Below are 12476 nucleotides of genomic sequence, written 5' to 3' on the forward strand. Positions count from 1 at the left end.
TGCCTAGGACAAGGATGGAAGCTGAGCTGGGGGATGAGGGGTCCGACTCTGTGCAGCGATTCTTCCACCTTAATTTTTTTAGAACCAAGACATGGGTCTTGGTCTTTTCCCCCTCCACCCCCACCTCAAACTTTGCCCAAGTGTTAGATCCACACAGTGTTAGATGGGGCATTCTGAAGGCAGGAATTAGGAAGCTGAAATTCTAGATGCAATGAGCGACACATAATATGGGGGTGAGGAGTGCAGACACACAGCCAGACTGCCTCTGTGCAAATCCCAGCTTTGTCAGTTGTGTGACCTTGGGCAAATGACTTAATGTCTCTGCACCTCAGTTTCTTTACCTGTGAAATGGGGGATGGTAATAATACCTACTTCCTAGGATTGTTGTGAGGAAGTGATGATTTCATACATGAAATATTCTAAGGCAAAGCCTGACACAGAGTAAATACTCAATACATGTCAATTACTACAACTATTACTATTACTATTACTATTACAATCGCCCATCTCTGGCCTTACACTTTGTATTTAGCTCTCCTATCCACCCTCAGACACTTTTCTTACATCAAATCCTAAAATGATCCCCCAGAGAATTAGGTGGCTTGGAGAAGAGCGTCTGAACACCAGTATCTGGCTCTGAAAATCATGCTGGCTGCACGGCTTCTGCATATTCAGCAGCTGGAGGGCATTCTTCAGACCGAATGAGACCTGAGCACTTTCCAGTCCATCTGGAGGTCAGGCAAGCCACGGAGGCAGTGAGTGTGTTGTGCGTAGGTGTGCAGGTGTGCATGCCGGGGCTTGGGAGGAATACCACACTACAAGGCAGCTGCAGTGCTAAATTGCATGGAGCAGAGCTCGGAAAGGTGAGAACCACAGCTGCTTTCTAAAGCCAGGGTCCTGAGCTCACTCCTGAGCTTCTGAAGGCTCACCCCCTGGGATTCTCCCTGCACCTTCCCACCAAGGGAGGGCTCTGTTACAGAACTGTCACCCATGGGGTGCAGTGCCAGTCAGTGCCTGTAGGGGGCTCTAGAGCTCTTCCATTCCCCGTACCCTGGGCTGTGAGGGCACCAGGCTTAAAACAATGGTTATGTTTACCAGGGCTGTGCGACTGTGCTGTTCCGAGAGGTGAATGAGGGGAAGCTGGGGTCCGCTGGTACCCTGTTGGCGAGCCCCGGTTCATCCATGCTCTCAACTAGCTCTGCTTCAGGTTTGGAGTCCTTATCCTCCCTGCTCCACCACCTAACACTAACTTGGGCTGCTTCCCCTCAGCCTCCTGGGAGACCCTCCCAAGGGTCAGCCTCCGGTCCTTGTGTGGGGAGGTAGGGAGAGCTGCTGCTTTGGCCTCCAAGGTGAGGTAAGGGTAACTTCCAGTTTCTGGGGTCTCGGGTTCTGGCAGTCCAGCACACCAACCAGTTTGTCAGGGAAACATCAGGCATAGACAGGTTCCCAAAAAGACTTGACTTACCCTGTTCCTCCCTAAGGCAAAATTCAATAGCCCTGGGTGCTGTTAGGAGACCTCATTCAGCAGATTTATTTACTTAATTGTAACTCTATCAATATATCTGGATGACGGAACTTACCCACTGCCTTATCTAAGGGCATGGCCAGCCTAACACATTCATATTGGTAACATGTTAAAGATGGTCATTTGGAGGCAGAGACAGGCAGATCACCTGAAGTCAGGAGTTAGAGACCAGCCTGGACAACATGGTGAAACCCCGTCTGTACTAAAAATACAAAAAAAATTAGCCAAGTGTGGTGGCGGGCACCTGTAGTCCCAGCTACTCAGGAGGCTGAGGCAGAAGAATCGCTTGAACCCAGGAGGCAGAGGTTGCAGTGAGCCGAGATCATGTCACTGCACTCCAGCCTGGGCCACAGAGTGAGACTCTGTCTCAAAAAAAAATAAATAAATAAAATAAATAAATAAAAATAAAAAATAAAAAACTGAACATAGAATCAATCTTTGGGGCTTGGTCAAAAGCAGAAAAAAAAAATAACGGCAATGTGTTTCTTATCAGACTAATTTAAGAAAAACAGTCATGGGTAGGTAGCATTGCCAGATTTAAAAAGTATTGCATGGGATTTACTTATACGAAAAAAGATACCAGCGTTTAAAATTCATATTTAACTGGGTATCTTGTATTTTAATGGACAGCCCTACTGAAAATACAGGGATTCATTCAGAGGAAAATTTCCTATTCATCCTCTCCACCCCAAATTGTAATTCCTTCTTTAATCCCCTTGTGTTATATGTTGACACGCAAGTCATATTGATCACATTAAACAAAGTAGTCAGTTCAAGCACCCAGTCTCACTGCTAGGGAAGACTATAATTGTGAGATTATGTCAAATGAATGAAAAGTAACACCCCTAAGATAACATCAAAAAATGAGTAACACTGGACAGTTCATGCACACCTACTATGTGCCTGGTGCTTGTCCTCTGACTAAATCTTCAAAACAACCCTGGGAAGTAGATACTATTAGTGGAAACTGAAAAGAGAATCTATACATCTAATTTCTGTAGTTCTGGGAAAAGCATGTAAATTTCTGGCCAACTGCTTCCTGAGAAAGAAAGGGGAGGGAAACCAAGAAGGACTCCATCCCATCAACAAATGGGCTTATTCGTAATGCAAAGCCAGGTTGGTTGCTATTTGGTTATATGCCACTTACACAGGAAACTGTCTTAATTTCAGTGAAATATCACTGGCTTGGAGTACGGGATGGTGGGAGAGCAGTGGGTGGGAACCCCGTAACAGTCAGCAGTCAGTTGGCCTTACAACTGAGGAAGATGCGTTATACTCGGGATAATCAATAGCTCATTTGCCGTGTATAAAGGCACCCCTCAAGCCACCCCCAAACTCTCGGTGACAGTGACACACAGATTCCAAATGTTCTCTGTAAGAAAAAACACACTTTCTCCTAATCCTTCTTAAACTCAACAAGACTGATTGGTTTTTATTATTCATGAATTAATTTTTTACTCAGGGTCCAACAAGGGAATTGAAGCTATAAAATTTCTCACCCATTGAGGGGGAAAGCAGATCTCCACCTGAGCAGCACAGCCAGAGTCTTGCTTGCATTCCTTGGGGGTGGAATGTTTTGTTTGTTAAATCAGTTAATAATCAATTAATAATCCAAAGCTTTGGGGTTTGGTTGGCTTTTTTTCCTGAGGAAAAGAATTGAGTAAGAACATGAGTAAGAATACTAAGATGGAAAAAAAACACAGACAGCTAGGGGACCCTGGAATATTAGGTGAAGCAGAGCTGCTTCCTCATTCCACGATACATATACAAAAAAGGAAATGAGAGAGGAAATAAAAGCATTGTCAGATTCGAAAGTAATGCACAGATAAGCATGGTCTGTAGGTGAGCAGGCTTCAGGTCTGGGAGTCGCCATGAAGCATCACAAGAAGGGTCACAGAAATTCAGAGAGGTCAGTTCCCTGATGACCTCCCTCTAATCACCTCCAGAGTGCAGGTTGAGGTACCCAGGAGCAGGGACAACGGCCTCATAGAAGCCAAATAGCCAAGAAGGCGATCAAGGGTGGAGAGGTGACTTTGCCTCTCTCTTCACGCAGTTCTTCTTTCAGATACTCATATGTGCCAAGTCATAACCCCCCTCGTCCGCTCTGTGCCTTTGGTCTGCAAACCTCTCATGAGAACGCAGCCAGAGGAACCAAGAAGCAAGGGAAACTGGGAGGCAGAGCATGGCAGGGGGCACAGAAGCTGGCGGTAGTGGGGTCAAACTTGGCACAGCATCACTAACAAGAAACATTTCTCCCGTCTTCATTCAAAGGCAAAGTACCCAGCATTTCTCAGGGGGCCGGGGGTTAACACCGTATTCTCCTCTACCTGCCTGTTCGTATTCAGAGACCAGAGAGTTTTTGCTCATGGGTGAATTCAGACATGCAAACCTGCAGCCTTTGCATGCTTATGTTTGCACGAAGATATTTATGTTTGGGAGCAAGAAACGGCCACCCTCATCCAGCTACTATGAGAAAAATGGTTATGAGAATTGCTTTGCGATTTTTGGGAAGAAAAAGGTACAAGCTGTGATTACTGTAATCATAATTATTATAACCATCACATTAAAATTGCTACTATTTCTGTAAAAGCAGCGTTCTTTCTGCCAAAGCTTGTTAGCTTGACTGCTTAGGTAGACAATGTCAACACACCCAAGAGACAAATGACAAAGAGTGAAGCTAAAAGGAAGAGGATAAATACTGCACTCTGCATGCTGAACTCCTGTTTCACCATCAAAAGGCAATGTGTTTTGCTGATCGATTAGGAAGACAAAAACAAAAGCATACAACAGCTCATTTACTGTGCATCACCAAGATCCCAAACTCGGGTTCCAAGCGTAGGCGGTGACATGAGGGGAGGGATTTAAAAATCAATTTTGAATAAAATTTAGTGCTTCTTCATATCCTCACCCATACGTGCAGCCCCTATCACCATGCTCCTCAGGTAACAAACAGACCACCTGAAATTTGCTTTTAAACAGCAGGTCTATACCCTTCTTGTTTTTTCCACCAAAACGTGAGCCAGCCAGTGACCATGGATAAACGTATTGATGGCAGAATCAGAACAGAGGGGCCAATTATAGGCATTCTGCTTTGGGACTTTACCCAACTAATCATGCTCCGCACCTCTGAACAGCTCAACCAGCCACACATACACATACACACACACACACACACACTCACACTCAGGCAGACCACATACCTACACTCCTTCCTCCAAAACAGTCGAGGAGGGATAAAAGGACAAGGGCAAACTACAGCAAGTTGGAATAAAAATAGAGGGGAAAAAATGAAGACAAAGGAAAATGTTAAATTGTAAAACACGAGAGAAATCTCATCTGAAAGATCACCCTCCTTCACCCCTTCCATCCTCTCCTATAGCATTTCCTTACACCTGTATTTCCTTGTTCTTTGCCCTTCAGAAACCAAGAACACATGAAAAGGCCAGTGATGCTCAAAAACCCTTTATCAGGCGTCATTTTTAAAGCATAAGCCAGACGAAAATGCCAAAAACATAAATACAATAAAAATTTCAAAATGAATAAACAAAAAGAATAAAACAAAAAAAATTCATTTATGAACTCAAGTCAATTCAAGCCATTAAAAATAAACGAGCCAAATTAAAGACACATTCAGTATTTGGGGTTTTTAAACTCATCGTTTCCTTGATAGAAAAAATTGAATTCAGTTGGACACTTCACGTTCGGACAGTTTAAATGCAGGAAGTTAGTAAACACCTATGGTCTCTGATATGATTTTCAATAAAAATTGATCACATTTGAAATCAGAAGATAAAAACAAAGGCTTGTTGGAGTTTGTTTAACTGCCTTTTGACCTCTGAATGAAATGACTTTGAGAAATAAAATAACATTTTCCAGAAAACCATTCCCTGAAAAGGTTCAGTCCTGGGGACTCTGAATGACAATATTGAATAGAATATTTTAAAGTCCTAAGGAACAAAAGAAAGACTTTTTTTTTAAAAAGAAACTTTTAGACCAAAATGTGTATAGGTTTAAAAGCACAGTAAAATGAAGACGAAAAAATTCTATCTCTAAGTCCCAGGAAAACTTTTGTTTTAGATTTATACAATTTTAACTCAAACTCAGACAATTCTGAACTTAAAACATTTAGCCAATAATTTATTTCCACATAGTCCGACTCCATAGTGAACATCCCATGGGCTAATTAACCAGTATGATTTTCCTTGATTTAAGAAAACAGTTGACTCTTTAAGCTACAGCCTGTCAATGGCTATTTCCAGGGAGAAAAGGGGAAGTCGGGAACCTGGAACAGAATGGCCCAAATGCTCCTTTGAGTGTGGCCATCTGCTATCCTGGAGAAGGGCAGGACTCCCTTCCCTCCCTCTCTGGGGTCTGCCCCAGCCCTACCCAGGCCAGAAAATTGCAGAGATGCTCTTAAGACTGAAATCCTCCGGGCAAACCAGAGGGACAGCCACCTAGCAGGTGCCCCTGTAGTCCCCTTTGCACCATGGATGAACCAATCCCAAGGCACGGCAGCCCCTGCTGGAATGTGGTCACAGCCAGACCTCAGCCCAGGCAAGGGGTATAGCAGGCAGCAGGAACATGTTTAAATAGCAGAGCCCCTGTCCACTGTCACCCCATCTAAAAGGGGACTACCCACCGGAACACACTCACACATGTGCACACACAGGTTTCCCATGGTGGAAAGTCTCTTAGGCATGGACATGGCTTTTGATGTTTCAAGGTTCAGAAACATCCTCTACAACAGGGGCTTCGTTGGCGGCACAGAAGGACTTGACACTCTGTTAAGCAATGACTTATAAAGAAAGGTCCTGTTAGGACCCTTGATGATTTTAATCCTGATCAGTACAGAGGGGCACCCTAGAGAGGCAAATACAAGCACACCCATAGCAGGGAGGGAACAGACCACGCAGCTCCATGTTCCCCACTTGTCTGGTGTTTTGATGTCTTTTTGTTAGATGGTTAACTGGGGAGGTCTCTGTTCCTAGAAACAAATTGAGCCTGTGCTGTCCTATGACCAGCTTCCCTCACCACTCTGAGTGGGACCACCCGAAGCAGTCCAGCTCTGTGGAACACCTGCTCAGAGTCCAGGAGCCAGCGAACAGTCACCTCCCCAAAGCTGGCTCTGAGAAGAAGCTGATGAGGTGGGTGAACACAAGCTACTGCGCGCTGAGCCCCGAAGCACCAGAGGGAAGTCACAATGAGTCCCTTTAGAGCCACAGAAATGACCAGCATGCACTCAAAGTCCTTCCATCACATCCTTCCAGTGTGGCCAGGAACACGAGGGAAGAAATGGCCCAGCACAGCCTGCTGCCCAGGGTAACGGTGTCTCAAGAGGCGAGGGTCACCAGCCCAGTGCCCTAGGGAAGAAAAACACCTCCCAACTACGGATCTCTCCCAGTCATTGCCCTGACAACCCCTCCGAGGAAGGTGTTTGGTCCCAGGACAGCCCTGCCATTATCAGAGAAGGTCAGCAGCCTCACCAGTGGCAGGAAGCAGGCTGGCCCGGTGAGGGTTAATCTGCCGGGCCAGCCATTACAGGGGTCACCGTGATGTGCAGAGAAGTTGAGCCTCCCAGTCCCCCAGAGCTGGTCTGCTAATTACATTTGCAATTATAAACACCACAACCTCCCCGTACAGGGACGAAGCCACACCAGTCGACAGGGCTACCAGGATATAATCCCACTCCACCCATACCAGGGGATACCAGGGCCACCCAAAGCCTAAGGGCCCCTCCTCCGAGGGAAGACCATGTCTGTGACCGTCCCCAGAGGTCTAAGGCTGCTGGGGCTGAGGAAGGGCAAACTCACCAGAGACAGAGCCCAATCAGGGGTCACCAGTGCATACATACATGCTAAAAAGGTCTTTGATTTATCTCTAGAAATCAACGTAAGGCTTCAAGGGCAAACAGGCTGGATGTTCAGGAAGATTCTGGACCAGATTTGCCTAGTTACTGCCGATTCTCAGCTTGTACCCTCCTGGCTTCCTGGGGTCCTTCCTTAGATGCTACACTGGCAGCACCTCTAGGGGCTGTAGTGTCACTGGAGGACCCCAGAAGTTGAGCATTCGAGTCAAGCTGGGGCTCCCCACCCCAGCAACATTCAGTCAAGAGCCACCAGACTCTATGACAGAAGCTCCCAGGGGAGCTGTGCGGCGTCCTCACTAATTCTGGGCAGAGCTCCTGCTCAGTAGGAAGAGCATTTCGAGGTTCTCACTTAAGAGAGAAATGGACAGAGACCCAATGATGGCCTGTAGGTGCTGGGGGACGCCAGAATGGAGGCAATCAAGATGTGGTGTGGGCTTTACTTTGAAGGAGGACATTATGGTCTAAATATCTGCCATCTCTTCCCTTAAATTTGGAACCAAAAAGAATTTTAATCATTTTGAAGAAGTCACTTAAAGAACCTGGGAAGACAAGTTCTAGAGAAGGGCGCTGCAGAGGCAGGCCAAAAGCATCCTGTTCCTTGCTTGTCTACCGTCTTCAAATTCTGTCTCCTTCTGAATCCTACTCATTCACGGTCAACTCCACCACCCACCACCAATGCACACGCTCCCTCAATGTCTCTCTGTCACACGCATCCTTCCTCTGGCCCATCAGAGGTAGGCAGATCTTTGCTCAAAAGAAAAAGGGCATTCAGCAGAGGGCCGAGGAAGGGGATAAACTTTCTCAATGAGTTTAGATTATCTTTAAAAACCACTTGGCAAGATGTCCAATTATCAGGAATATTAATGGAGCGCATGCAGGACAAAGTTATAAGGGCCCCCGAGCTAGGGCCAGGGGTGCTCTGAGAAGGCAGAGTGTGACATGAAATCTCTGTCACCGCCACCTCCTTCGAAGTGCTTTCCCCGAAAGTCCCCTCTGCCCCTCCTCTCCCAGACTAAATGGAATATTTATTGATTACTCCAAATCAATAGAATAAAAAGGTTCCTGTTTGGTGGCCAGGTTATTTCTTCGTGTTTTTTTTTGTTTTGTTTTGTTTGTTTTAAGAAACAGATCTTTTTCATATATCCTCGTTATCAGCAAAATAAAGGATTGTTTCTAAAATGAAAAGGGTTGGGGGAAGTAACAAACTCCAAGAGGAAATTTCCAGTGATGTCAGGATCTCACTGAGCTGGAAAGGGCCTTACCTGGGACCGGGGCCCTCCAACATTGACCTAATGTCTCCTCCCAGTTTATCGCCTTCAGGCCTGAACACCTCCCACCTCCTATCACCCATCGTCTTCCACGGCAGCACACACCTCCAGAAGGGTGACAGGCACATAAAGATTTATTTCCTAGAGCCCCTCCCTTGGAAAACTGAGACTAATGTCCTCACTCTGATTTATTTTTAAATGTACCATTAAAAATTAATTTCCCCCTTTGTTTTTCTCTGGGTCACTGACTCTGAATTACCATGTGGCATTTTTTCTACGTGTGAACTCACATATTTTACCTTCAGGACAATTTGTTCTTTGTTTCTTTAACAACAGCAAAGTGGTCATCGGATGGTGGGGAAGACAGCCCCCTTGTTCTCTGGGCTGTGTGCGGTGGGTCTCCAGTGGGTCCAGTCATGGACCCATTTGTACACAGGCACACACAGGTGAGCACGCTGCCTGCCACTCTGGGTGATTATATATGTACATAAAATATTGATTAGAAAGGGTAATGGAGTCACCTACAGGATTAGCTACAGGAAAATGAAAATGAAGGAGAGCAAGGTAGGAAGGTATGTATGTTTCTGTGTGTGTGTGTTCATTTCTCACCTGGGAAAGTGAGAATGACACTACAACATTAACAAATGCTCTCTGTGTGTTAGAAGCAAAGGGAGGACCAGAGAGTTCCTCCTCCCTCAACTCTAGTCCCTGTGCCCTTGGGTTTTCTCAAGTCCGGGAATGTCAACCAATCCACAGGGATCAAAATTGTGAGCCGAGCGTACCCGAACCCACTCACTGTATGTTCCCTTAGAAATGCCAGCACTGTAAGGGATCGCTTTGTCCTACCATCTTTCTACCAAACCAAAGAATCCAGTCCCCCACTCTGTTACTTTGCTACCTATGGCTCTAAAGCTATGTCACAAAGCCGTGGGGTAGAGGTCAGAAAGATGTCTCCCCAGACACCAGCCCCAGACCTCCACAAGCTCGTCCTTGAAATGATGCCCCTCTGCGCCACAGCACATGCGGACCCTCCCCAGGCCGCACATATATGTGTAAGAGGCCAGTTCACCAATGCCTGGGCTGCCGCCCAGTGGGTCCTGGGCTTTGAGAAATGACATCTCACAGGGGTGCTCAGTTCCTGGGTGGAGACGGCAGGTATATCTTTGGCTTTTCCTGCGCCCCATGGAGTGAGAAGCTAATTCTTTGCGAAGAAACCGGGAAAGGTTGGGGATCTAAACCCCTGTCAAGCTTAGTTTATAAATGATTTCCATCTCAAACCTTTCCCAGACCCCCAGGACCTCAGCTCCCTCACTTCCTTCTGCTGCTTCCCTTACATTGCCTTTTTGCCCATATTTCTCCTCAAACTCCAGTCAGGGCTGCCGTCAACTCGATGAATTACCCAGCTGTTAAAGCCTCCGTCTCACTCCTTGCTTTCCTGGTAAGCATAATCAAAGAATGGACTTCCTTCATACGAATTTTCATATTTATTGACTATGACTTGAGCCAGGGACAAACACATAAGTATTTTGTGCTCAACTAAAGAAGTCACCTCTGGAGACAGGGAGCCTTAATAATTTAAATATCCAATATTTGTCATACTTGATCATTTTATGTAAGGAGATGCTCCAAAGCACCAAAACTGTCCACAACCTCACTAACCTCAGGTTCTCCCACCCCATCCCCACCCCAGCTGGAATCTAACCTTTAAAAGGAATGAAAGCCACTTTTCAAGCTGATGGAAATCGGAATCCATTATTATTAAGGATTCCTCTCCCAGACCAGCGCCTTCTGCCGACATTCTGGGGGCATCTAAAGGGCCCTCTGCCCGATGGTGGAGTGGGGAAAATCCCCAGGTTAGAAGCAGGAACAGTCTGGTCAACAACACAAGCCCTGCTGTGGACAGCTGCCCTCTCTCTCAAGCGGGGTGCACCGTGGTGGAGGTAGTTCGTGCAGCCAGGAGAGGGGTTAGGTACTTCCTGGGACCCCACATTATCCAGAGTATATATTTTAGAGATGTAGTCGTGGTTCTTTGGGGGAAGGGGAGAGCGAGTGGTACACACATGAAAGCACGGTGGAACTGGAGAAACGCTGACTTTGAGAGTTTAGTTTGCCTCAGAAAAAAAAGAGGAAGACGAGCACAAAGTTAAGCAGGAAAGCTGTCCGTGAGAACCTAGAGTTTTATTAATTATTATTATTATTAAGCCTTCCGAGGGACCACTTTGCACACGCACACACCCTGCCTCCGGGACACCCGCCGGGGGCGCCGTGGGGTGCGCAGCGCCCAAGAGGAGACCCGGGCAGGTACCCGAGCAGGTGAGGCGGCGACGGTGGACGGTGCCGGGAGGGAAACCGTAGGTGGACAGAGTGGGACCCCCGAGAGCCCGGACAGGACACGCGGGTTGACCACCCGCTGCTTGGGCAATCAGTTCACTTTCCTACTCTGCGCTCTTGGCGCGCTGCCCCGGGGTTGGGGACCCGCGGTTCCTGAGAGTCGCTTCTCGCAGCCCCGGCTGCCGTCCGCGCCCACGCCGTTCGGATAACCCCAAGTTCTGGCACCGCGAGCGCAAAGCCGCCTCGGAGCAGGGAAATCGTGCCCGTCTGTTCCGCTGGGCGCAGCCTCCCCCAAAGCCGCGAGCGAACTTTGCCTACGACGCAGCGCTGGGTCCGCATCCCCCAGGCGCCCTGGATCCGCGGCGCCACGTGCGCACCCTCCCGGCGCCCCACGGGGACCGCGAGGCGAGAGCGGCACTGGCCGCCTGCAGTTTCCAAACCGCCGCGGCACGTTCGATTTTCTCTCTCTTGCCAGAATCATTTTTGGTCCCCAGGATGGAAATAATAAAACAAAGCGCCCTCGGGAAGGCTTTCCCCGACGGGACAGGACATCCTTGCAACCACATCCCTGCACCTGTTCTGGGTTTCTTCTTCCCTTTTTGCTCCATTCCACAAAAACTCAAATATTTTCTCACCGCGGAGCAAGATCAGAGAGGAGAGAGAAAGGGAGAAAGTGCATGAGAAAGCGCCACTCTTGCCCGAAAGTGGATTTGTAAAAGGGGGTGCGGGAAAAAGTTAGAGGCGGGTTTATGCCCTAGAAAGAAACCCAGAAGTGTGCGGCTTTTCCCCTCCTTCGTCCCCCAAGTGCCCCCCGAAGTCCCTTCCACTTTTACACAAGAATGTTCAGAAAAGGAACGGCCATCCCCAAGACAGAGACTGCCGGACGGGCAGAAGGACAGACAGACCGAGAAGCAGGGCACCTACTGGTTGTGGTAGCCGAGGGGGTCCGGGATGCAGAGTTCGGACACGTCCATCAGTCCCGTTTTAGCATTCCCAGTTGGTAGAGAAAGGCGGCGGGGAAATCACGCGGAAGAGCGAGTGAAGGGCACGGGCAAGGTGCGAGCCCGGGCAGGGCACAGTGAGCGCGAGAACGCAGAGTGGGAGGATGCGGCCCCGGCCGGGGAGAGGGAGGCAGAGACCCGTGCGTGCAGAGCCGGGCGCTCCCACTCATCCGCACGCTCCGGAGCAAGCGGGCAGAGGGGATGAGAAGCCGTGGAGGAGGCTGGGGCACCAGAGACTTGGAGCCCACTAACCCTACTGTAGCTTTAAGGCTGGGAGACTGATGTATGATTTGGCTCCTATTGGCTATCTCTCAGGGGCTGGACTTAAAGTGACAGAATCAAGCTGGGGTGGGGGGAGGGGGGTGAGCCAGAGAGACTTCAATGGAATAAGACGCTCAGCGCGCAAGGTCCCCACCTCCTGAGCAATAGGAGTAGTGGGTGTTAGAGCCCTAAGGTCTGCCTTCTCGCAGTTAAAGGCGGTGGGG

General features: G+C 48.2%; 1 protein-coding gene across 3 annotated transcripts in view; it reads right to left on the reverse strand.

Moving 5' to 3' along the window:
• The window catches only part of ESRRB (estrogen related receptor beta), a 191723-nt gene that overhangs the window by 114935 nt on the left and 64312 nt on the right, over positions 1–12476 (reverse strand). Inside the window, exon 1 of one of the 3 annotated variants that reach the window (XM_033187334.1) lies at positions 11915–12003. The exons of the other annotated variants lie outside the window; for them this stretch is intronic. Coding sequence (XP_033043225.1) covers positions 11915–11964 — 50 coding nt within the window. The 5' untranslated portion in view covers positions 11965–12003. Of the gene's footprint in view, positions 1–11914; positions 12004–12476 lie in introns of those variants that run through there. 3 annotated transcript variants of the gene reach the window in all.

Source organism: Trachypithecus francoisi, unplaced genomic scaffold (genome assembly GCF_009764315.1).
Source record: "Trachypithecus francoisi isolate TF-2019V2 unplaced genomic scaffold, Tfra_2.0 Lachesis_group3, whole genome shotgun sequence".
Classification (NCBI taxonomy): domain Eukaryota; kingdom Metazoa; phylum Chordata; class Mammalia; order Primates; family Cercopithecidae; genus Trachypithecus; species Trachypithecus francoisi.